Genomic DNA, 27,647 nt, shown 5'->3' with positions numbered 1-27,647 from the left:
CTGAGGCCACCACATGACCTTGTGAAATGTGTCAGTTTCTTCACCCAAAAAGTGGATAGAATACCTTCCCTACCTACCTCACAGGGGCGTAGAGCTCAAACGATAAAACAAAAGTCAAATCTCCCATAAGATGTTTTTATTATCAACGTATAGATCATAGATTTTTGCCCCGTTTTTTAATCTCAGAATTGACTCAGCAAACATGGAAATAACTAGATTAAAACCAGGTATATCTAATATAACCATGCCTCTACTGGTTTACGACATTCAAACAGGAGAAAACCAGGAAGTGTTGTCCAAAAAGAATATTAAAATCCAGGTTATATACTCTCCATATATATGGAGAGAGATATGTTATATAATGTAAATCACGATGTACAGAGGACTATAATTTGATATTCATTACACTCTAATATACAGAATAATAGGGAACTTGACAGCAAACTTTAATGTTTATTAAATTTTTTTAGAGGCAGTAAATATAGGAGCTAAAATCATAAGTTCTGGAGTCTGTCCATTTAGCTTTGAATAACAGTGCACTCTACCTTTTGGAAAATTAGCTCCCTCTCAGTTTCCACCTAAGTTAAATATAGATAATAAGGCACATACCTCATAGGGTTGTTTAAGAGAATTAAAGGAGCTAATACATGGAAAGGGGATTAAAATAGTGCCTCGCACATAGTAAGTGCTCATTAAAATTTGGCTATTGTTAATGGTATTCATGACTCTTGAAACTTAAAAAGGTTTCCATATATTTTTCTGTACTGGAATCACACTAACAAATGTAATGGAAGTTGAAAAGTCAAAGTTTTCAAAATATTTCATCCCAGAAAAGATCTCTTTGTCTTGATATCTCTGCCACCACCTCAATCTTGCCTTAGAGGGTCTTTGTCAAAAACAGCACTTAGGGACTTCCCTGGCAGTCCAGTGGTTAAGACTCCATGCTCCCAAAGCAGGGGGCCCGGGTTCAATCCCTGGTCAGGGAACTAGATCCCATGTGCCGCAACTAAGAGCCCACATGCCGCAACAAAGATCCCGCATGCCGCAACTAAGACCGGTGCAACCAAATAAATAAATAAATATTTTAAAAAACCAAACAGCACTTAGATCGAACACACACGATGGGACTCGATAGCAGAAAAGGAAGTTGCTCTCATGTGCCTTAATGCTCCACTTCCCAATCTCCCCCCACACCCCGCCCACCCTGCCCCCAAGCCTAGGCTACCCTGTGATACAACCACAGCATGGAATGAGGTTACCATCACCCACCCAGAGGTGTAATTAATAACTGGAGGCCAGATTAGGTTAACTGTACCTGACGTTGGCCTTACTGCCTGACTACCCACTTCCTCCTCTTTGCCCACTATTCACAAAAGGAATCCAGAATTCCTTCTCCACCAACACAAGGACTGAACTTCTAACCTCTCCAACTATTTTCCCCTCAGCACTGAAAGCCCTGGAAGAGTGGAGACTCCTAGGAATAAAGCCAGACCAAGATTCTGAAGACCTGAACTCTCATCCTAAAGATACTATCTGGGGTAAATCATTTGGTTTCTTAGCCTCCTAATCCTTAATGCTGCGATATTTCTGCCTAATATACCCGCTCATGAGGTTTTAAGGGAGGATTAAAAGGGAAAATAAACACAGGAAAAACACTTGGAAATTTATGAGAACCATACAAATGAAATGTAATTCTAATATATGAATCCTGGCTCATTTGCTTTCCTCCCTATTTAGACACTGAGCTTGATCCTTGGAGCCATGCCACTATAAAGACTTCTTTTACAAGAAGAAATTATGTTCAAAGAGAAAAAAATAATTTATTAAAACCATAGGGTTATAAAGGTGAGTGATATGACAATAAATAACAGGCAAACCTCTGCATTTAAAAACACTCAATAAGCACCAAAATCCTTAAGATTTTTTAAGAAGCAAAGATCCTCAATCGGCAATGAATATTAATAAAGCTAAAATGGATTGCCTGTGTAGAGCAAAAAGAAAAATAATTAGGTCATATATTGAGCTCTGTTTGTGTTCACTCCAAAAACAATGTAGCATTTTTTTTCCTGCCCAAGACAAACAACCTCACTTGAGAAGGTAAGTATGCAATTACCTGAATCAGATGCTTCCACCCAATTAAGAGGTAAGCAGAGAAGGAAAAATAACAAAAACAGCAAATAAACCTAACACTTCTTGAGCACCTAAATGCCTTCCACGGATTATCTCTTTACTCCTTACAGCAACCTTACTTGATAGGTATTCTTCCCTCACTCTAGATAGATCTAAAGCTTAGAGAGGAAAATTACTTGTTCAAGATGACAACTCTAGGAAAGTACTCAAATGGAATTTAAAACGTCCTATCCGATCCCACAGTTTAGGCTTTTACCACGACTCCATGCTCCCTCCACCAAAATAACATAGAGCTCTTCTTCTAAAACCCAAGGGAAGTGGGGACTCTTTAAAGATTTTCTGTACCTCTAAGGATGATGGGCACAAATCAAGAGTGAAGTGGAAGTGATCTTATGCAGGAACAGACAATGCGGTGGCTGGACTGATAATATTATTTGGCAGGTTCACTGTCAATACTGAAAATGGCACCATCATCTACAAATAGTAGGGAATTCAGTATCTAATTATCTGAAGAACCTTTCCAAAATTTAATCAAATAGGTGAGATGCAGAAGTGTCTGAATGTGGTAGGAGCTAAATGAGGATCAGAGAGTACTAGCTTTGATAGCTTTCAATAAAACTTGAACGAGAACTTGTATTCTATAAATAGAGAGGGCTATGGAGGACAGAGGTAGCATTTGGGGATCCATGGCAAGAGGGAATAAAAGAGGAAAGGTCATAGAACAAGAAACTGGATAAAAATCAATAATAATTTCTTCCCTCAATCGACTATTCCAACTCACTCAAATGATGTAAAACCAAACATAAGATGAGGAAGAAACTGCCCAGTTGATGACTCACAGATGGTTTTCAATCCCATTTGACATAAACCTGGTAAGAAAAATAGGCTCTATAGGAAAATGAATATATGTACAATTAAAATGTTTTCATCAGTCAGATCTCTCCTTGAAAGAAAATTCTAGGGCTTTCTTCTTGACCAAGATTCTTGGTTGGACCAATGATTTGTTTTAAACAAAAGAAATCTACAACAAAAATATAGCCATCTCGAAAGAGCCTAACTGAAATTTTTAAATCATTTTGGGATTAAATTTCTTTTAAAAAACGTTTTTCCATAAGGATACTGTTCTGCTATTATAGAGTAAATTAAAACTAAATTAGTTTTTATTCAAAAACTCCATTTTTCCGTGTTGCTAGTAAATTGCTTTTAGTTGGGGTTTAGAGAAGCAATGATTAATCACTTCTCCCCAGACACCTAAAAAAGGCAGTTATCAGAGTTATACTTTGGCTAGATTAAAGAAGTGAGCTATGGCCTGTTAGCCATGAGATGTATCCACCACAAACTCATCTTTTCTATCTTATGATAGCCACTGCCATGATTACTGCACTTTTTCTGCCTTATATTTTCCCCTCATTTGCCACAGCAAAGTTTCTCAGTCGGCAGTGGTTCTCTAACCCTGAGGGCCTCCAGCAAGGTAACCCTGTGTTCACAGAACTGTCCACTGGCAGTTCTAAGACAAGACAAAGGAAAAGAAAGCAGGGTGACAACAGGACAGAAATAGAGAAACACAAGAGCAGAAGAGGATGAGAAGGAGCAGGGAGCGGGAGAAATAAAGGAAAAGGAGAAGAAAAGATGGCCGAAGTAATAAAAGAGGGAGGGAGTGCAATAAAGAGAAAAAGAAACTGTGGCCAAGAGGTCTACACTAAGGAGAAAAGTGGGAGACGACCCCACAGGCACATCGGAGGGCCTAGTACTGAGTTATTGCCTCTTATTCTTACTTGTCTTTGCCCACAGAGGAAACGGAATAACAACTCCTGGGTGCCAGTTACCTGGATGAGTTCGTCCAGCTCAGTCGAATTGACACAGGAGTGCTGGGAAATGAACGTCTGCTTCTGGATCACAATGGTGGTCCTCTGGGAAATCTCGTGAGGCTGCTCCAACGCTTTGAACACTGTGGCTCCGATGATCAGATAGAGGACGACCACCAGGAAAATCGTGGAGACCGTCTTCCATTTCATAACATTAATGGTCGTGTCAGTCTCCACCCGGGAAGCAAGCACGGTGGGTTTCGTGGAGAACGAGAGCCTCGGTTTAGAGTTCTGAGCGGCAGATTTAGGATCCAGCAAGTCAGGGGCCGCCACTGCCAACAATAGAGAATGGAGGTTAGGTTGAAGGAGGTTAGAGGGGATGGCTCGGCTTCTTTCAGGGGTCAGCAAAGGTGGACTGAACTCCGCTTGCTCTCCTGGTGGAAGCTCCGGAGCCTAAACCAGAAGTATATAAGGGTTCAAGGAAAAGGGGCTGGGTCTTAGCTCTCTGCTGCTATTGGGGTTTCCGATGGGAGGAAAAAAACAGGAAGCAGACTAAGAACCTTAAAAAAAAAAGAATGCCTGAGGACTTCCTAATTAATTTCAAAATTTATATCTGTCCAACGTGCTAGTCAACACATTTACAGAACTCCTAAGAGTTGATGGTACTAAGCTAGATATTTGAGTGCTCATAAAGAAGGCTAATGGATTATTCCTGTTCTCAAGAACTTAACACTCTATACCACAAGCAATCAGTGTAAAGAACGTTATCTATTTTTATTTAAAAATTCATTATAATAAAGGAATTGTAAGTGAATTTGCGATCCAAACATTGTTGCTCGAAGTAGAACGTTAGTAATTATCTGGTAAAACATGATGGCAAATAAACCACTCAATAGCTCAATCATTTCTTTTTGCTGTCCTCCAAAGTGGGCTCATGATTAATCATTCTCTGTATTTTGTTATTCAATCTCGGACATCTTTTAAAAAAACAAAAGTATTGCTACCCATTCTGGCACACAATCATAGGTGCAGCCAAGAGATGACAAGTTCCTTCAACAGTGAACATTATCAAGAAAAAAAATTAAAAACATCGTCTCACACCTTAGACCCTACATGCTCTGTACAGAGCTAATTGCTCCATTAGATGGATTTATGTGTTCTCTTACAAATTCCCATATATTCTGAGGTGACTCTAAATCCATTTATTATTCATCTCAGCTGTTCAAAAATATCATTAATGGATTTCCTTTTAGAAAATTCAAGAGATACTAGACTTCCACTTGCTAAGGGGAAAATATGCCATCTACTACAGAATATTTGATTGGAAAGGCAACACTGAACCAAAAGGGGTAATAGAATGGCTGAAAGATGGGAGATTTAAAAAAAAATCAACTCAACCATAATAATCAACTTAACATCCGTAATTGTTAGAGATATAAGTAAAATTACTTTAGTGTATATAATACAGGTTTAATAAAATGATAACCTAATCTAAAAGACACTTTTAAGTAAGTATACAAGAAATAATCTGTGAAATTGCACCCAAATACCCTACAGGAACCTGAAATTACTCGAAAATAAGAAGTGTCAATTTTCACATGGCTACATACCCTGCCCTCTTGACTACCACAGCTGGAGTTCATAAATCATCTGTTGCCCATCAGAAAGTAGCTTTGCAAGCAAAGCTATGTGAAGCACCAGACCTAAGTAAGCAGTGTTGTATAATGATGACAGATAACCGAGGGCTCCTCAATCAGCAAAACTCTGAATGGTTCTGACTTTGAGGAGAAGTTGGAGCTCTGATGACTTAACTGTACCCCTGGCTCCAAGCGGAGATTCCACATACGTACAACTCATTTCAGCAGTTTCCAATGGTTCAACCTGCTATAACAGGTATGTACACATTTTCCTCCTGATACAGTCAGCTACTCCAAATAAAGCCACAAACTAGCAGACGCCTTTAACATGTGATATTCATAAAGGCAACTTCACCCAAAATTAGCACTGGATACGTGTTTAATGTTTTAATTTTTTGAAACATTTTAACAGAAATGTTGATAACAGCTAAAATCACTGTCATCTGCTGTCTAGCCACTCCACCCCACCTGCAAGCTGCTTAGTGAGTCTCAGTGAAAAATAAAGGTCATAATCTAAAATTAAGCCATCTTTGGAATAAAAATAACAGAAAATCACATAGAAGCTCCATATTATCTCTCTGAAGGAAGCTTTCCAAGTCCTTCCTCCCCAGTTCTCTGGGCTCTCATATTTCTGATTTTTCACATCACTGGTTTCTGGTCTGCAGAACTGGAAAACACCAAGACTGTTTACCTTGATGCTCCCAAATCCTACTCCTAGATTGCAGTGCTAAACTAAGGTATTAACATGCTTTGGGGGAAAGGGGACAGATTTTTTTTTAAAAGATTGTGTCTGTGTGTTATTAAGCTAATACATTTCCTGATGGATTTTAATTCTTTTAAGCTATTGCCTTATTTTTTAATTAGCAGAAATATATATAATGCACATTTGGCAGGCAGAATGGGCAGAAACTAGTGAAATACCAAAATAAAAAACAACAGCCTTTCCCCTCGGTCTAATATGGGGAAACCTCTGGGTTTCCATCTCCACGTCGTTTGATGTATGATCATGAAGAGAAGCTCATTAAAACAAGGAATCAAAGATTCACCCCTTCCACACACTCTCCCGGCACCATCATTACCTCCCTTCTCTGCCCCCAGCACCTCACAGCGTCCTCTTAATCCTGGTCTCCCATCCTCACCCAGGTATGTCTTCTTCGCTCCCGGCCACAACTGACGACTCAATACCAGGAGAAATGAGCTTTTTTCAGCACCACTGCCTATACCACCACGCAACGGGCAACAAGTGTGACCAGGGTCACCATGCGTCCTGCCCGTCGGCTACTCCCAAGAGCTGACCCTCCTCCTCCTTCGGAAACTCCCCCAAGTGTCCCAAACCCATACCCAAAGCAGATGCAAAACCCCCAGGCACCAGCGGGAGAGTGGGGAGAAGCAGCCAGGAGAGGATCCGGGGATAGATTTGCCTCCAACCCCAGATTATGACCCAACACCTTGGACGGGAAACGAAGGTGGAAACGTCCGCTTGCTGCCGGCGGGGCTTTTGCAGCCCTCCCCGGACTGGCTGGGGCTGAAAGCCCGCGGCGGGAGGTGGGGAAGGGGGTACCTGGGGGTCTCACCTTCTCCTGCTCTATGGCCGGGTCTCTCCTGCGAGGCGCTGGGAAGCATGAGGCATGCAGCATTCACAATGTTTTTGGTTTTTTTGTTTTTGTTTTTGTTTTTTGGTTTTTTTGTTTTTGAAAAAGACGGACTTGAAGCTTTTACAAACACGCCATTGTACTCACTTCTTATTCAGAGACTGGCTGCGCGCTCCGAGCTGCACGGGCAGGCATTTTCCCCGGCTTTGTTTTACAAGGTGGGGAGAGCGGGGCTGGACGCGGGAGGGAGGGTGGGGGGAGCGTGAGAAGAAACGGAATCGCGGGAAGGAGGGGACACCGGCGGGCCGGGCAGAGGGCGAGGCCGAGGCCAAGTTGGGCTGGGGCGCCGCCGCCCCCGCGCGCGCCTGCGGCCGGGCCCGGGTCACCAGGAGAGCGCCGGCGACCCGGGTCCCGCGCCGGCCAGCAGCCGCCGCCGCCGCCGCCGCAGCGCTCTCCTCCCCGGGCTCCGCGCTGGCCGGGCCCCTGCGCTGCGCGGCGCGGGGGTGGTGGGTGCAGCCCGAGCCGCAGTGCGCCCCGGCGTCTTTGTGCGCGAGCCTCGCTCAGCCCCTCTTCGCATGTCTTTGTGCGTCTCCCAGGCAGAGCCCTCCGTGCCCCGGGGGTGGAGGTGGGGTGGAGGTGGCACGGTCTCAGCGCGCCCGGCGCCCTTCAGCCCGCAGCTCGGCCGCCCCCCGCCGCTCTCCCTTCCAGGCTCGCTCCTCTCGCCCCTCGCTAGTTCCTTTCCCTCCTTTCGGAACTCCCTCCCCTTCGCACCCCTCCCACCCCCCACCCCGTCTCACCGCCTGGGCCCTCCTCGCCGCACCCCCTGCGAGCCCAACCCTCGCCTGCGTCTCCCCCGCCTCTTCCAAAGTACCCCTCAAGCCGCCTCCCCGCCTGGGGGCATAGCCCTTGGATTCACCTGCAGTCTCTCCTCCTTTCAGGCGCTTCCACTAACCCTGCCCCTCCCTAGATCCTCACTCACGTTATCGGGCACAACGGGCTCCAGCCCATCTCCTTCCAAGTCGGGTCGCGGGGGTGTGGGACCGAGCTTTGGGGAGCGGGGACCCCAGCACGTGGGCATCCTGCCCTCCCTGCGCCCCCCCCCCGTCCCAGGGTTGTACAGAGACGTACACCTGAAACCCTTGGAGTGAGGGCGGTAATAAGGATGCTGATTTCTTCCAAGGATAAGGGTTATCAAGTCACCACCAACCACCACCCCATCTCCAAGGGTGCTCGACCTAGGCAGCTAGCTCTGATGGGCAGAGTGCTGCACGAATGGGGAAAGCACCGGGCGCCAGGGTGAAGACATTTAGGTAGGCAAAGGGAACGGAATAAAAAGTCTATTCGGTCCCAGGGCAAGACCCCTTTTGCTGGGAACAGAGGTTGCGAATGTGGTCGGTAAAGCAGCGGGGTGGGAGACCTCAGACCTCAGTCTGAACTCGGCGCTCCCCGCACACCTCCGCATCAGGATCCCAGCTTGGCAGGTACCAGACCCCGCCCAGGCTAGCAGACGGCCGCGCGGGGACAGCTGAACTCCTGGCGACCCCGGTGCGGGAACCGAACCCGCAGAGGAAAGGGAGAAAGCGCACAGAGGACGGGCTGCAGCTGTAATGAGCGAGTCTTCTCACCGCACACATGATGTAGTGGAACTTCAGCTGGTTTGTAAACTCTTTTCTTCCTTCCCACTTTCGCAGCGGGAATCCCCTGCTGACCTCCACCCTCCCACCTCCACCGCTGTGTGAGTTTATCTTCCAGAACCACTGCTCGGTCAGATTGGAGTATTTCCCCACTTACCAGGAGAATTTCGTAGCGAAAGCTATAGACGTGAAGGAGGTAAGGTAGAACAGAAAGACTGTCGATTGTAAAAAGAACGTTGTAAACCTTTCGCGAGGCTGTGGCCGTCTACGATTTGAAATGCCAAATTACTTTTTAAATTCCAGAATAGATTCAGCCGGCTGTCTCCTTCTTTCTCCTATTAAAAATGTCCTCCTTATTAGGAATTCCTTCCTGCTGGAATTGAAACATGTTTTTCTCGACTTCTGCTCTCAATAATAGTATAATCGGATGTCCTTTCTAAAATGTGAATCTGATCCTCTCACTTGCTGACTTAAAACCCTTTTAGACTCTCTGGGTCACAGGTAATGTGCTTCCTGATCTGGCTTCTCTTTTTCATTCCTGGCCTCCCTGGCTACTGTCATCTTCCCTCGCACACCTTCCGCAGTCCTCTCCCCAACTTTACGTGACTAAGACACTGCATCCGTAGAGTTCTCCAGAGAAACAGAACAGATAAGATGTATTCGTGTGTATATACATTTTATTTTAAGGAATAGGCTCACACAACCATAGGGGCTGTCAAGTCCATCTGAAATCCCTAGGGTAGTTCTGGAAAATCAGGCAACAGTTAATGCTTCAGTCTTGAACTTCTTTTCTGGGAAACCTCAGTTTTTGTTCATAAGACCTCCAACTGATTATATGTGCCCAACTGATTATATGTGCCCTACCCACATCATCAAGGGTAATCTTTCCTTAAAGTCTGATTGTAGATGTTAACCACATCTACAAAATACCTCCACAGCAACACCTAGGTAAGTGTCTGATTAGATAATTGGGTGCTATAGCCTAGCCAAGTTGACACGTCAAACTAACCATCACAGGTATTATCTTCCAGATCACCCAGCAGTTAAAGTTTCTCCTGAATCCTAGTCAGGTGTCTCACTATTTGCTTCCCAGGACAATTTATGCTTCTATTTTTGCACTTGTCACATTGTGTTGTGCTTCTTTAAACTAGACTGTAAGCTCAGGGCATAAACCATGTCTTTCTGTTCCCCATAGTATCCACAGTAACCAGTGACTGGCGCTAAATAGATGTTTGATAAACATCTGAATGAAAGTGCGATTGCAGACATCATTTATCTGGCCTCCTTCTAGATATTTGGAACTAGGTATCTTACATTTATAGGAAATGAGATAAATCCACCACTTACAGAATCATTTTCTACCCTATCACAGGCTTTTTGTTCTCCGAGTAAAATGATCCCAAACACTTTGAGTATTCTTTTTTTTTTTACTTTTCCCCTTTTGCTCGGTGATTCTTTTTTGTTCCATCTGGGTCTTTTGCAAATTTAGCCACACCTTGCTAAGCACTGGTCCTCTGTCCAACTGGCTAATACTTACTGAAGTGTGGGATTAACTCATAGTTTAAATATGCCTGTGTAGTGCATCCCTTCCTCATGGGATGTAAGACTCACCACCAATCCCAAATGCTGATTTGCCATTTTCCCTCCTTTTCTCTATCAAGTCACGTGCGGCAGTGGTCCTCCATGTTCCCCTTGCATTATTCTCACATTAGGCACACATATATGTAGAGGGCTGAGGGTAGGGGGCCACGGATTTACTTTACAGAGACATTAAAATAAGATTTGAAAAAGAAACAAACAAAATTCCAAACTGTAGCATTAGCAGGAATCATTCCAGCAAGCTAGCCTCAACCTCACAAATTATTCAAAAGAACCAAGAAACTAGTCCCCACACTGACTCTAGCCCTGCTTTCTACTGCAGCCCCTCACAGCCCCCTCAGTTAAAGACCCCTACCCCTTTAAGAGTCACCTTGCGCTTACTCACTGTGTTTGAAGTAAGAGGGAAGAAAGGGGATAGACTAGTTTGTGTATCGTTGCAACTGGAGAAACAAGGAAATGGGATGGTTTATCCTGTTTAATTTTATGTCTGCATTTCTCATACATATAAATCCCACCAAACTGTCATAGAAAAACTAGATGGACTCTTATTTCTTTCATGCTGCCAGACCCAGGCTACTCAACACCTATTAACTTTATTTTAATGGACAGGAAAACCTGAAATATGTAATACAAAGATTTAGCGCCCCCAAATTCTATACTCCCCTCCTTCCAGTGCTTTCAGAGTTGCTGTTATGCTCCAACTAGCAGCAAGAAATCTACAGGACTTCACTTTCATGTTCAGTTTCTTTTTTGACCTTGGCCTACTCATAGTTAAAACAAAAAGTAAAGAAAAAAAGAGCATGCCACTGTCTTTTCCATAATTCCATTCACACCTAGAATTTTGGAGTTAAGGTGACTTCCGTGGGTATCCTAACTCTGCCATTTGTGGACAATGTGAGTTTGAGGGAGTCCCTTTGTCTCTCTGACCATCAGTTTCCTCATCTACAAAATAGGGATACTACACTGAACCCACAAGAGATTGCTGTATGAATTAAACACATATATGTGTTTAACATTGTAGGTCCTCAAAAGAATTTCATTCTCTCTTGTGCTTGACCTAACCCAACGAACCAGGGGGCTTCCGGCCTAGCAAGACCACCAACAAATTCCAACTCTATAATAAATCTTGGCATTTATTTAATCTTCTGGATAACACAATTGCACAGGTCTAAGATGAGGAAGAATGAATCACTTTTGTCAAATATCTATTGAGTGCCTACCCAGTACCAAACAGGAGCTCTGTGGATATAGCAAGGTTGCTGCCTTCATTAAGCTTATGGTCTAGAGAGGGAAGGTGCTAAGCAAACCTAAAATTAAAATTCTGATCAATGCAATAAGTAGAAGGTACAGAGTACAAGAGTATATAATGTTGGAGGGTCCGGAAGGCCTGTCAAAAGAAGTGACATTACAGTTGAGCCCTGAAGATGAGCATGGGTGGAGAGGAAGAGGCATAATGTAAGGAAAGAGCTTCCTCAGGAGAAGGAAGAATGTGTGGCAGGAAGAAGCTTGGAGAATTTGGGGAGCTCAGAGAGTGAGGATTGGTGATAGACAGTGATCAAGCTAGAAAGGCAGGCAGAGACCAGGTCATAAGGCCTTGGATTTTAGTTAATGGGACTTGGATGAATTTTCAGCAGAGCACTAACTTCATCAGATGACATTTAAAAGAAATCACTCTGGTTGCTACATGGAGAACAGACACAAGGTGAACACAAATGAAAGCATGTAGACAGCGAGTTTAGATGCTATTGCTTTAGTCCAGGTGAGAGATTCATGGTGACTTGTATGGGAGTGGAAGAGAGGATATGAGAGGTGGCAGCGGTAGATCAACAGGCCTCTGTGATCCAGCGGGTGTGGGGAGTGCATGCTGAGGGAGAGGGTGGGCATTTTCCAAGAGGTTCTAGTTCATGCAAACTTAGAGAAGACAACAGTATAGGCAGTACTTCAGTGAAATGCCTGCCTGATGTGGTCCCTCCAGGGACACTTACCTTCCCCTCTTATGGCTGTTATGTTTCTTGTGGGACTCATCCCTGATTGTCGGTGTCATGTGTGTCCTGGGTCTCAGCCAAGACCTGAAGGTCTTGGAGACTATTATGACAATAAGAGAAGAGAAGCTACCTGAGAATGGAGCCAGTACAGAGCAAATAGAACCAAAATGACCAGTTCTTTGTGACTACATTTTATCAATCACCTGTATCAAACTACACCATAAGCCATACAAATTTTCTTTTTGTATAAGCCAAATTTGTCTTGAGATTTCTGATACTAGGAAGTCCTAATCAAAACATTACAAAGCAAGGAACTGGAGAAAGTGAGAAATGATTTACCTATATGGGGTCTCTAAGTTGACCTCCAATGATTCTTGCCCCCTGGTATTCATGCCCTGTGTTATGAAACCCTCCAGCCCCCTTGAATGTGAGCTGCTAATGAACAGAATACATCACAAGCAATGGGATGTCCCTTCCAAGGTTAGGTTATAAAAAGACTGTGGCTTCCCTCTGGTGTGTGCTCTCTCACTCTCTCTTGGATCTCTCGCTCTGGTGGCAGCCAGCTGCCATGTCATAAGGCAGCCTTGAGGAGAGGCCCAGGTGAACCTGGATCTCCTGAGGTCTTCTAACAGCCATGTAAGTGGGCTTGGAGGTTTCCTTCCTCATTCGAGCCATGAGATCACTATAGTCCTAGATAACACCTTGAGTGCAGCCTCTTGAGAGACCCTGAGCCAAAACCACCCAAGTAAGTTCCTTCCAAATTCTTGAGCCTCAAAAACTGTGAAATCACCTGGAGGAAAACATAGGCAGAACACTCTTTGACATAAATCGTAGCAGTATTTTTTTGGATCCATCTCCTAGAGTAACGGAAATAAAAACAATAATAAACAAATGGTACCTAATTAAACTTAAAAGCTTTTGAATAACAAAGGAAACCATAAACAAAATGAAAAAACAACCTGCAGAATGGGAGAAAATATTTGCAAAACAATGCAACCAACAAGGGATTAGTTTCCAAAATATACAGACAGCTCATACAACTCAATATCAAAAAAACAAACAACCCAATCAAAAAATGGGCGGAAGACCTAAATAGACATTTCTCCAGGGAAGACATACATATGGCCAACAAACACATGAAAAGATGCTCAACATTGCTAATTATTAGAGAAATGCAAATCAAAACTATAATGAGGTATCACCTCACTCTGGTCAGAATGGCCATCATCAAAAGTCTACAAATAATAAATGCTGGAGAGGGTGTGGAGAAAAGAGACCCTCCTACACTGTTCCTGGGAATATAAACTGGTGCAGCCACTATGGAGAACAGTATGAAGGGTCCTCAAAAGACTAAAAATAGAGCTACCATATGATCCAGCAATCCCATTCCTGGGCATATATCTGGAAAAGATGAAAACTCTAATTCAAAAAACTACATACACCCCAGTGTTCACTACAGCACTATTTACAGTAGCCAAGCTAGAGAAGCAACTTACATGTCCATGAACAGATGAATGGATAAAGAAAATGTGGTGTATATATACACAATGGAATACTACTCAGCCATAAAAAAGAGTGAAATAATGCCATTTGCAGCAACATGGATGGACCTAGAGGTTATCATACTAAGTGAAGTAAGTCAGAGAAAGACAAATATCATATGATATCACTTATATATGGAATCTAAAAAAAGTGATACAAATGAATTTATTTATATAATAGAAATAGACTCACGGACATAGAAAGCAAATTTATGGTTACCAAAGGGGAAAGGTGAGGAGGAATAAATTAGGAGTTTGGGATTAACAGATACACACTGCTATATATAAAATGATAAACAACAAGGACCTATTGTATAGCACAGGGAAATATATTCAATATCTTGTAATAACCTATAATAGAAAAGAATCTGAAAATAACTGAATCACTTTGCTGTACACCTGAAACTAATGCAACATTGTAAATCAACTGTACTTCAATTTAAAAAAATTAAAAATTAAAAAAAAAACTGTGAGACCAAAAATGTTTCTTGTTTTCAGGTGCTAAGTTTTGGGGTAATTTGCTATGCAGCAATAGATAATAACACAACCTCTAAGAGTTAAATTCAAAGTAAGCTTAGAAAGTGTCAGTCAGACCTGAGTTATGCAAGTTACTTTAAGAAGGCAATTCCTCAAAGGCCAAAATGCATTCATTCTGAAGTAGTCATCAACCTAAAATTAGAATATGTCCATCAGAAGGGAAGATGGACATCATTAGAAGAAGAGCAAAGGAAGCAAAGAGGTAGGTGTTAGAAGTGCCCGTACAAGCATTGTCTCAAGCAGTAGGTCTCAAGCTTGAGTGTGCATCAGAATTGTGTGGCGTGCTTATAGGACATAGGTTGTTGAGCCCAGTGCCAGAGTTTCTGAGGCATTACGTCTGGGGTGAGGCCTAAGAACTGGCATGAATAACAAGTTCCCAGGTGATGCTAATGCCGTTAGTCCAGGGAGCACACTTTACGAATCCTGGAGGAAAAGCAGAATTTGGGTTCACTCTGCTCTGATAGCTCACAGTCACAGAGGCGGTTTTTGCAGTGGTAAGAGATTGGGCTAGATGACAGCTCAGGCCCTCTGCCACCGTGGTTGGCAATCACAGCAGGCACTGGTACATATTACCATTCACTCTCACTATTAAGCACCTTCTGTGTATCAGAAAGGCATTTTTCTAGCCTTTGGGGATATACAGTGGCAAAGAAGACACACCAAATCTTTGTAATCATGGAGTTAAAATAAGGAAAGAATGACACTAGTAAAACCATGTGCATGTCTATTTGTAAAACATCATTGAGTTACTGAGAAGGTTTCAGATTAAAGTACCTCACCCTGAAACATTTTTTTAAATGTCATTTTTTTTCATAAAACTTTGCAAAATCAATCAAACTCAAGAGGTTCATTTTGTGAAAATTAAAGTCACTCTAAAGTATATAACACTCAGCAATATCTTTTTTAATGGCTTTATATATTTGCTTACTTTAAAGTAAACACATATATACAAAAATATGAAGAAAGATAAGATTTTTAAATGTAAATAAGAATCTCTTTTATAATGGTAATTCTTAGTCCCATGTGATTTCTTTTCAGTTTTATAAATTTATGTAAGTCAAAACACCCAACTTTTGCATATAAACATCAGTTCTTTCATCAGTGTACACTTAAGTGTTAATTATTAAAGTAAGCTAATATTCATATATAATTTTGCTCAGCAGGGAACAAGATTGACTAAGGGTGATGTAAAGTAAAGAAATTCTTATAAAATGGTACTCTGTTATAATTAAATTCAGAAAACATTAGAATTTACTTAGTTTACAAAGAGGAAATTCTACTCCAGATTTTCTTTCTCCTTTCAAAGCTGAGTATCATAAACTATCACTAGGAAATGAACATTTTGCTAATATGTATCTAGACTAACAATGAATTCATTAGATAATTTTTTAAGTCTGCCAGTATTAGGCAAACAAATTATATCAAATGTGGTGCTTTTTATTAAAATCAGGCATAAAATCCAGAGAGAACTAGAATTAAAATTTTTATTGATGGCTTTCATTACCTCCTGAATTTTCAGCACATCCAGTACTTTATTTAAAACTTATATTTGTTGTGAAGGTTTGCCAATCCAGCATTTTGCCTTCACCTGAGACTACAAATTCTGACACCAATGAAGAAGAAATCAATTTCTCTTCTAAAATTAAGTCACAAGACATAAAGGCAATAAAAAAGCAAATAGAGAATGTGAGGATTTGGAATCTCCTAAAGATATTTGTTAATGTGTTCAATAACCAAAGATCTTAACTTCACCATTTATGTATAGAATCTAGCTTTCCCTCATACCTTTTTGTGTCTATGATTAAATGAGCACATCCAAGCCCCTCGCTCAAGGCCATCTACTAAGTTTATGGAAGAATTGAGATTAAAAACACATGCATCACCCAAGGCATGTTTGTTCTATAAGAAAGTGCTAAAACAAAGAAGAAAGCAGCTTTTGGTAGAATTTTTTGAATTGCTAGGATGATTGTGTGATCTCTCTAAATTCTACAAAGTGATCAAGGCGAGAAGACCACCACCACCACCACCCGTCCCCAGGACCTTCACCAGTGGCCTCAACTCTGATCCAATCTCCATCCTGCAGCCAGATGAAGCTTTTAAAATAAAATCTGGTTAAACGGAAGCCCTGATTAAAAGCATACACTACCTTCCCACTGCCTTCACCATAGAGACTAATAGGCTAAGGGCATTCCCAGGGCCTCAAAAATCCTTGCCCTGTGAATAATAACAGTAACAATAAGAACAGGAATCATAACAATAGGTAACATCTAACGAGGCATTTGTGCCAGCCCTTCTTTCAAGACCATTTCATTTACTACTTCGTTTACTCCTCATAACAATCATAAGAGGTTATTATCCTCGGAGAAGTTAAAGTAACTTCCCCACGGTAACACAGCTGGTAAATCAATACAACTACTATATATGGCCCAGCTCACCAGCTTTTCTTCTCATTTCCAGTTTCTGGAGTATCCCCTACTCCTTCTTTCCTTAGAGCCTTAACACCAGTCCTTCTAGCCTAGACTGTGCCTGTTTCCCTCACTACTAGAAAATAACTTATACTATTTCTCTAGACCTCAGCTAAAGCATACCTTCCTTAGAAAATGTTCCATCACCTCCTAACAAGATCAGCCCACCACCCCAACATATACGCTCTCATAGCACTCTGTACTCTCCCCTCATTGTCCTGGTCACAATTGTTATTAAACTACTTCTTCGGATTATTATTTAGTCACTGCCTATATTAGTTTTCTAGGGCTGCCGTGACAATGTTCCAAAAACTTGGGTGGCTAAGAACACCAGAAATTTTGATCTCAGTTCTTGAGGCTAGAAATCAGAAATCAAGGTGTCAGCAGGGCCATGCCCCCTCTGACAGAACTAGGGGAGAATCCTTCCTTGCTGCTTCTAGCTTCTGGTATTTGCCGGTGATCCTTGGCATTCCCCGGCTTGTGTATACATCACCAATCCCATGGCCGTCTTCTCCTTGTATGTCTTCACATTGTTTTCCCTGTTTATGTCTGTCTCTCTGTCCCAATTTCTCCTTTTTTCAAAGGACACCTGTCATACTGGATTAGGGCCCATCCTAATAACCTCATTTCAACTTAATTACCTCTGTAAAGACCCCTTTTCCCAATAATGTCACATTCTCAGGTACTGGGGTTAGGACTTCAATATACCTTTTGATGGAGATGCAATTCGACCCATAACATTGCCTATGAGACTAAAACAAGTTCCAAGAGAGAAGGGATCTTGTCATCTTATTCCTTAGCACAATATCTTACATATAGTAGGCACAACAATCAATACTGATTAAATGAATGAAAGCCCATTATTAAGAGGTATTATTGAAAGAATCCTGCAGTTAATTAGGGCTCAGAATCGCTATGCCTATAGCATCAGGCAGGAACATACATGCACGAAGTGGGTCTAGTGAACCAGTGAACTGGAGGAGATATTCTAGTCATCTTTAGTTGATTACTGCCATGAAAGAACATAGATCCAGTGTGTTAGACCTTCCAATTTTCCAAGAGAAGTCAGATATCCAAATTGTTTTAGAAGAAACCTTTCAATTTCAAAATGGGGGCCACTAAATCAATTTTCAAAAATAAACAGTGATAATGGCAAATAAAACATATCTGTAGGCTGCACACGGTCCTGAGGCTCTCTGATTTCAGCCTCTGGGTTCACGTAACATTAGATGCCCTGTGAGGTCATATCTGCAATGAAATGCAATGATTCCACTTTCTAGGCTATGGTAAGTGTTGAAACATCTCACTTCAATTGTAGTCATGTGGGGCTGGCACTAGGGTAAGGCTAGTGAGGCACTCCCCTGGGGCACAAAATTTAAAGGGGCATCAAAAACACAGCTAAATAATATTTTAATACAATAGTTTTAAAAATCAATGTTAATGTGAAAAATTCATGGTGAACAAAAAGTTCAAAATTTTAAATAAAGAGGATCCAACCCTGCACTGGCACAAGCTGGCCTCACTAGCCTCACCCTAGTCCTGGCTCCGCTGCCTTGTTTCACTGATACTTGCCCTCCCTGCTAGATCACACATGGGAATTCTCTTCTGTTGCATAAGCTCCCCTTTCCTGGAGCTCCAGGGACTATGCTATATTACAGAAGAAGCAACCCCTCACTCACCCAAAATTCTGTGCCCAAACATGCATGATTGCACTGCCCGTAAGATGAAGTAACTTACACTTCCTGTGGATTCTCCAGTTTATCTCCTTCTTTCGAAAGAATGTATCTTGAACGCTGTTGTTTCTTCTCCTCTGAGATGGTGTAACTCATTTCTGATGAAATTTCCTTAATTATACTTTTCTCTCAGGTTTCAGCTTAATACCTGTTTACTTCTGCCACATGGCTAGATGCTTCAGATGGGGATCTGGCTCTGGCCCTACAACAGCTTGCTAGTGGAGTCCAACAGATGCAGGTTAGTTACCATGGAATGTTCTTATGTTGGTTCAGCTTTCAGCTTGGAAATCACATCGGAAATGTTTTAAAGCTAGACAATACAGAGAGCACCGTGACCTTTCCTAAGCAGCCACTCAGAATACAGACCTTCTCATCCATCATCACCACAAACCCCTCCATGAGATAATTAATGTGCACAATTGCGTAATAACTGAGGGCAAAATGTTAATTCCGGGTTGTCACAATCTCTATAAAGCTTTTCTCAAACCTTGAGAGTCACATGTCAACATCACACCAGGACTAACACAGCCAATTATGCAAATATATTTATGAGCTGTCAAAGCGCCCATTGGGAAAACAATTGGAGCCAGCATAGAAACTTCACTACTACATAGTCCCTGTAACTATAATTTGAATATGAACAAGATATGATGAAGTCCCAAGTTCCTGTGAAATCTGGGTCTTTAGATATTAGAAAATAAAAAATATAGTTAGACAATTAATCTAATTTGATCAGGACAGTTGCCTAATCGTATACCCTGACTATTCTCCTCTGTGAAAACTTCCCTGTTCTTTACCTCTGATAAATTTGATCACAATTGCCTATGGATCCTTATACAAATTCATAGCACCTTTTACTCTTGTGTATACATTTGTCTCTATGTCCTGCTTTCTCTACTAGACTAACGGTTCTCTGAAGACAACTATCTCATCTGAATTCTTTTTGATTTCTTAGAACACACAGTAGGTATGCAAATGTTTTTTGAATCGGTATGAATAAAAGACCACCGCCATCCCAACACACACAAAATCACCAGCTCTTATGACTTTCAAAGAAGGATTTCACAACTGTGACATTTATCATCAAAAAGCATTTAATTCACATGAAGGTATTTTCAGTACCTTGAAAGTCACTGTATTTCTTCCATGTCCTTTATTATCCCATATAATTCTATTATCACACAGATTCACATGAAGGTCAGCGTAGTCACTGGTAAAGACTGTGAGCTGCCTAGTTTCAAGTCCAGGCCCAGCCACTTATTAGCCGTGCCTTATTTCCTCATCTGTGAAATGGGGGTGAAAAGTAGTCATCCTCAACTTGTTAATGAGACCTAAAAGAGTTAATGCTTGAAAAGTATTTAGAACAGTGCCCTAAATAGAGTAAGAACTCAGTAAACAATGATCGCTATTAATAGTATTATTCCCAGTGATAGCACTAAATCATGGAGAGAGGGAAAGAAGATGGATCTGAGGTAAGAAGTGAAACAAAAAGGAAGAGGTCATTAATCTTCTGGGGCTTGGCAGCAAACACCTGGAAGCTGGCTTTTAGGAACTAAATGAGCAAATGGGATTCAGGAAGGAAAAGACAGCTGCAAAAGATGGAGTCAAATTCCAGCACTTCTGTTCTAGAAAGAAGAGAACTCTGCAACTCAGGCAGCTTCTTCCCAGGCAGGAAGCCTTTCCCATTCCACCTGATGGGAGAGAAGTCCGTACCAGGATGTAGCCAACAAAGGTGGATAAGTGAGATCCAGTTGGATTAGGAAGGGAATAGTAGGTGGGTTCACAAGGCTGTACTGGGAGCCCAGAAACAGACTTAAAGGTCTCTTCTCATCGTTATAGATGTGGTGTTGCCACTTTCTTTATCATGCACATACTCAGATCTCCCTTTGGCTATGGCCCCAACGTTTTGGACTGTTGCTATCTGAAACTGGCCCTTAAATTGTGTTGACTTTACTTTCTATCTCCTTAGCAACTATGATTGCTTTAAATGCTTCCAGGTTTGCTTGATTTTTTTTTTCCCTTTCATTGTTATCAATGTTGTTTTCTGGACAGATAAAACTCTTCTTTTCCACAAACAGGTTTTTGGTTCAGGTACAACTTTTGGAACCCCAAGTTGTTTGGTTGCTAAGGGGACCAATGTATGCAAATAACATATAAATACAATAAGGGTCCTAGGAATGGAGTTTGCTATTGAGCCAACAGGTGTCATGTGTATTTACTCCTGTGACTCAGATATTGTACCTGTTCCCTCTGCAAATTTATCAGGGATCTCTCTTATTTTTCTCACCCTGGTATCATGTTACGCTCATTTTAATTAAAATTGAGATGTCAAATATTTACTGTTCTATTTTTAACAATTTTTGATGAAAATCTGTTAGTCACCAAGCACAGCTATGAATAGAACAAACTGCCTTTTTTCCTGTTTTTATATCTACCCCAACAGTAGAATGCTGTTTTGTGGTAGTTTTTCTTTGGATGAAAGTTGGGTAGAAAAAAACTTTATTGTTTTCCATTAATATTTTCTCAAGAAGGGGAACCAATAGTGTGCTGTTCAGATTCCAAAATGCCTTGCCAACCTTCTTGGTAATTAACTATAGTGTTTCCTTTGCCTGAAGTGATGGATGTCATTTGCACCATCTTCATATGTGGCATTACATTCTTCATATACTGTATCCACATATTTTGGGCAATATAGATTTTAACTCCCCATGTCTTTCCTGCTACCCTTGACCCTGAATTCTGAGTTCAGGGTTAAGTACTCTTTTACTATGCTCCTGTAACATACAGTAGGCATTCAATAAAAATTGAACCATTGTTATTGTTTATATAGGGTTATACTTAAAGCTCTAGCGATTGGATGGTAAAAATACAAAAACCTCTCTGTAGAGATTTATCTAGCTAGGAAAACAACATTTCCATGAAAAAAAATGAATCATAAAGACAGACCTAGAAGGGAATACAAAGGAAACATCTGCTAAGGTACATAATAAATATTTATTTAAATATTGGCTTGGCCAAAAAGTTCGTTCAGGTTTTTCCATAAGACGTTATGGAAAAACCTGAACGAACTTTTTGGCCAACCCAATAAATTACATGGGAGCATATGCCAGTTATAGTTGAGGACCTCTCTTTGAGAATATTTTGTTAGCAATCCATTTGAAATATTAAATATGAAAATAAGTTATTTTTAAATTCAATTCATCATGGTTTTTTTTTTCTGTCATTAACCTGGTCTAGATTTTCTCAACGTTCAGCTAGTAAAGTCATCTCAGAGTCAGTCATCCCACTTAGAAACCATTATGTATAACATGATTGTGATTACCACAGATTTTTGTGGGTATTTATTACATCTCTCTTTCTCCCTTGCCAGTGAGTTCCTTAGGGTAGGGACTGAGTCATCCTCATGTCACCCTCTCTAATGCCTAATAGATAGTAGATTCTCAATAAAGGCTTGTTAAAATGAACTCCAGTACTTCAGCAACCTCAGAGACATTTTATTTATAAAAAATTTGCAAATTTTTAAGTATTAAATATTCCAAGAGAACCTAAAATAGCATGAACCTGGATTTTAAAAGTACTAACATTTTGCCATATATGCTTCCGATATATTTTTCTCCTTTTTTGAAGAAAAACAGATTACAACCACAGTCCCAATTCACCCCAGCCCACTCCGTTCCTTTCTTCTTTCTCCTTCCCTTAAAATAACTGCCTTCCTGGAGTTGGTGCTCATCCTTCTTGTGACTGTAAATGTATCCTTCTCATGTGCCTACGTAGCCATAAAAATATAAAGTATTTTAAAACTTACATAATTGGTATCGTATTAAATGAATTCTCTTCAACTGGCTTTTTTTTTTTCATTTAAAACTTACATTGACAAGATTTATCCATGTTGAGATATGCAGTGCTTTTTCAGAATGATCCATTTTCCCTGATCAAATTTAGAGTAAAATTCTTTATCATTTAAAATCTAATATTTGCCTTAGGTTATAAAAATGAAAGAAAGTCTTATGAATATGAAGCAAAGAGTCTCTTTGATGTCTTTTCACTCTGTCCGACTACCTTGGCCAGCCCTCTCTACTGACTGCTTTGTCAACGCAAAAAATCCTGAGTTAAGAGCCAGGGATTAGAAATAATAAGCAAGGCATGAACTGTGCACACTGACCCAAAGATCCGCTCCAAAAACTGCCCAGCAGCAGTCACCAAATTCATACCCAGTTTAGAGCACTGGCAAGAAAAGGAGGTGGGGATTTCTCTTTTGAAATTTCAGAAGAGATATCTTTCTTTCCTTTCCTCTCAATTTTTCTTTCAAAGACATATAACTTATTAATAGCCAGACATGGCTATTAACTCAGGACATGGGTTGCTAATGCAAGCTGTCCAAATTTTCCCATCAAATAAGGATGTATAGAGTTTGTGAAAACAGAGCAGTGGCTTAGAAGAGACTTGCTAGTTAATTACATGCACTATTTCCTAAAAGCATTTTCTAGACAAAGTCCCTTTAATCATTTGGCTCCTGGGTACTTAATTCTCATTTAATATGAAACTGAAACATTGAGTCATAATTTACCTCTAGTCAATAACCAGATGACTACTGTTAAGGAAAGAACTTTAGTTTTGAGGTCCTAAATGTTCCAATAAATATATTTAATATATCTCAATTCAGGAATTAGATGCTTGAGTTCATTTCTCACTTTTCATTCTTTTTTTTCCCTCTAAAAATCTAGCTATGACTAAGGACCAATAAAAAGTCTTTTGGAAAAAACTTAAAGGACACACTAAGTTTCTGTGTAACTTCTGGTTCATAGGTATGTGTACTTGAAGATACCCAAGTACAAAATCCAAACTTTGAAGACAGATAAAATAAATGGCAGCCCCTGGCTTTGTAAGAGGATTTATCTGAGCGCCTCTTCAAATTAGAGTACCTCTAAAAATCTTGTTCCATTTTCAAAGTTCTGTTTACACAAAATTTTAAAAATACTTGCTTAAAGCATTAGATAAATCTCTATGGGTAAGAATGCAAAGCCTTGATAATATAATGTCTAATCCCCCAATTTAAAACTACTTTAAATAAGTGGTATATTGCAATACCTGCAAATTTGTAATCCTTTATCACCTTTCATTTCCAAAGTTTCCCCACATCAAATAATAACCTAATCTGTTTGATAAAACACAGCTAATATTTAAACACTGAACCACAATACTGACAACCCACAAACACAATAAATAAAGAGGGTATATGGGGGGCGAGCAATAGCAGAAAGAGGAAGATAGAACTTTTCTATTTGAAATTGCAAAGGAATTTAAATATAAGTAATACAATTACCAGAGATGGACTTCAGCCTGAACTCTTGAATATTTAACAACCCTGCCCCCAATGAAGCTTGGCCTTCATGTTTAAGAAAAGCAAAGTGGCCTCTGTTTTCCAGCTCCTGGAAGACCAGACTCAGCAGTAGTTTTGTTCTTCTTCCCTGACCCAAGTTCCAGTTGTACCTAGAGCAAGCCATGGCTTTCCCAGTTACCTGCACCCCTTTATGGAGCAGCTCAGTATCTGAGCAGTGAGGTCCCTAGAAGATGGTGAGCAAGTCCAAGCCTGTTGGAATCACCCAGGGAAGCAAACACTGTTCTAGACATTGGATTCTGCAGCCTCATCACCAAGGCGATGCAGCCAAACATACTGTGTCTAGGACTTGGGCAGTTTCTGAATTTTCTGAACTATGTGAAATCCAGTTATTTATTTTCTTTGTTTGGATCCATCCATATTAAATACATACATAAGCTTTTAAAAATGCAAACTTGACACTTTTGTCTAATTTATCAGGATAGTTCAGGTATTTCAGATAAATGTGGTATTTTAACTCTAATGATTCATGTAGAATCTCATTTCTCTAATTCTCTTTGCATGAGCACATGTGAATCTACATAGCTTACTTAGATTACCAAAAAAATGCTTAATAACATGATAGACAGAGATAGATAGATAGATGATAGATAGATAGATGATCGATAGATAATAGATAGATAGATGATAGACAGAAGATAGATAGATGATAGATAGATAGATAACAATGATTTTTTTTTCTCAGTCATGTTACCCCCACATCATGTTACTTTTCCTACTTTAGTACTCTGCTCAAAGGGACTTATCCATAAAACCTCCCTAGATACATTCTATGGGGCTCCTGCCACTCTGGTTACTTTTAAATTCTTACTTTTACAGATCCAACCAGCTGTTAATTTTGCTTTTCCCCTGAAAATATTGTGAAGGGAGGATTTTCCTAGTGGCTCTGTTTCTTTGTGTTCTTTCTCCATTTCCACATGGCACCCTATCCCCCAGGTTCCTAATGCATCCCAGGACCCTCAGTTACGATACTCCATTAGGGAAATGAAGGCTAGTATACCATTATATATGTTTCCTCTACTCTCTTCCCAATCAAAAGAGACCTGTTCTGCACGCCATTCTTTCAGAGGATCCGGATTAAGAGATGACTAGCTAACATGATATTTTAATTGATGATGGGTAATTCTTTCGGGCAATATAGGTGCATCTAAAGGAAGTTTTCTACACAGACCTTAATGGTAAAAATTTCGGTCATTATGGCAAGTTAGCAAAATAATTTCACCATCTGTAAAGATGATTTTTAGAGTCTTACAAATTTTAAAGTATATGGTGACAGTCATAGTTTATAGGATTGGTCCAAATGTTTACTAATCGTTCATGAAGAAAAGTCGCACTAATCCCAACAAATTGGGAGGAAATACAAAACAAATTAAAGAAGAGCCAGTACTATTTTTCAGATAGTTTGAAGAAATGCTCCCTTCCCTTACTTAGCTCTCAGAATGGTGACAGCAGGCTTAAGTCACTGCCCCAGGCCAAGGATTAGGTAATTCCTCTATGGAGAAGTTGACACGCCCAAGAAGAAAAGTCTGTAGCTCACTGCCTGCCTCATCCCTAAAGTAAGGCTCCCACTCAGAAACTCACCACTCCACAGGCACTCCCTACCCCACACACATTGTTATCAGTTCTCATAAATACAAATGGACCATCAGGGATCATCAAACATAAGAGGAAATCCTTTAACACAAAAAAGAGCAGAACAATTTTTAAAAATCTCAGGCAAACAGAGATAATCCAGAGACCAAAAGAAAATTTCAGAGAAACTGTAAGTATTATTCTGAGAGCTAAGAGAAGTAACTAGGTGAGGTAACGGATGTGATAATTAGCTTGATTGTGGTAATCATTTCCAATATACACTTATATAAAATCATGATTTTATACACCTTAAATATATACAATTTTTATTCATCAATTATACCTCAATAAAATAAAATAAAGAAATAAACCTACCTTTTTAAGTGAAAATTCAATAAAATTAGTTATTCATCAAAAAAAGGTAAGATTGCATCCACAAAATAACAGGAGGTTATAAAAAAGGAACATTCAGAGAACAAAAAGAAACTCTTGGAAATCAAAATCAAAATCAACTCTTGGAAAGCAGAAATTAAAAATTGCACAGAAGTTTGAGCAGATACATTTGAGGATATTCCCTGGAAAGTATAACCAAAAAAACACAAAGAATAGAAAAGAGGAAAGAAAATATAAGATAGAGGATTAGTTCAGGGGTTCTAGTGTTAAAATAATAGTAGTTCCAGAAAAAGAGACTAGATAAAATTTTAACAGAGAAAATTGTCAGGGAAATAATAGAAGAAAAATTTCCAGAACTGAAGATCAAAAGTCATCAAACTGAAATACCTCACAGAGTATATACAGCTCAATAAATGAAAAAAAAACTAGAAACTGCCAGAGCAATGGAGATAAAAAGAAGACCCATAACACTTCAAAAAAGAGAAAATAGGTCACTTACCACAAATCAGGATTTAGAGTAATTTTGGATGTATGAATATTAACACCAGAATTTGAAGACATTTTAGCAATAACTGCAAATTTCTAAGTAAAAATGATGTCCAAATGAGAATTCCATGCCTACCAAACTAATCCTATGTGGTATAGAATACAGTTATTTTCAGACATGTAAATTCTCAAAATATTTACCTCCTGTGCTGACATGAAATTCAAAACATTTAAAATCAATCAGGACAGAAGACCAGCATCAGAATGCATGTCTATCATTAACATGTGGGGCATAATGTAAACTCTGCCCAGTTTCCATGAACTTTCTCAGCAACTGTGGGATAATATGCTCCAACAAAGCTAAGAAATAGAATAAGAAATTGGCAGACATGTGATACAGGATATAGAAGTGAGGCAAAAGCAAGTCATAGGAAGATGGTAAAGGGAAGTCCCAGGATTTCAGAGATCAGACAACCTTAAAGAGCAAATAGTCTGATTTGGAGCGGATGTAAGGAAGGCTGGAGAGATGTCTGCAAGTAAAAAATGAACTTGAGAGATTTCCTCATGGGTGATGCAGTGAGAAAAGATTTATATTTCTGTCAGAGACTTGAGGAACAAAATAATGATAGGTACATGGGAAACAGCAAATTAAAAAATAAGGCAATTATTAATCCCAGAGAAAAGACAAGTAGTACTAGAAAGGAGATACAGTCACATTTCCCTATATAGGTCACAGTGAATGATATTTTTTAATCTAAATAATGTAAACATTGAGTATTGACAACCAATAATTATGGTATAACACCCTTGTGCCTGTTCTCTTCCTAACCCAATACATTTAGTCAACAAATCCCACAAATTCTAATTTGTGAATAGTTTACACCCTTTCTTCTCCATCCCACTGTTTATGCAGCCAAGTCTTACCTGGAGGCTGGTGACCCCAGCTGAGGGGTCAACCCAGGGTCCTGCCAGGGTCGAGTCTAGGTGCAGTAACTAAAACACTTGTGGGTGTGGGTGACTGAAAGCTCACTAAGCCAAAACAAAATCAAAATATAACTGAGGGGAGTAATCAGGACAAAGGAGAGAAATTAACCAAATAATTACGTTATTGAAGACAGTAATGAGAGCAAATTGGTCAAA

General features: G+C 40.2%; 1 protein-coding gene across 7 annotated transcripts in view; it reads right to left on the bottom strand.

Annotated features, from left to right (window-relative positions):
* KCNK2 (potassium two pore domain channel subfamily K member 2) overlaps positions 1–27,647 on the bottom strand; it is a 243,378-nt gene that overhangs the window by 151,456 nt on the left and 64,275 nt on the right. For 2 of the 7 annotated variants that reach the window (XM_082401937.1, XM_082401939.1), the window contains exon 2: positions 3,957–4,267. In XM_082401937.1, the coding sequence (XP_082258063.1) occupies positions 3,957–4,267 (311 nt within the window). Of the gene's footprint in view, positions 1–3,956; positions 4,268–7,146; positions 7,899–8,143; positions 8,234–12,382; positions 27,412–27,647 lie in introns of those variants that run through there. The other 5 variants (XM_082401936.1, XM_082401935.1, XM_082401940.1 and 2 more) reach the window with 5 other exon arrangements.

This window comes from Balaenoptera borealis (assembly GCF_965194805.1).
Source record: "Balaenoptera borealis genome assembly, chromosome: 1".
NCBI lineage: Eukaryota > Metazoa > Chordata > Mammalia > Artiodactyla > Balaenopteridae > Balaenoptera > Balaenoptera borealis.
Note: the sequence above shows the minus strand (reverse complement) of the source record. Positions and strands in the feature narration are given on the sequence as shown.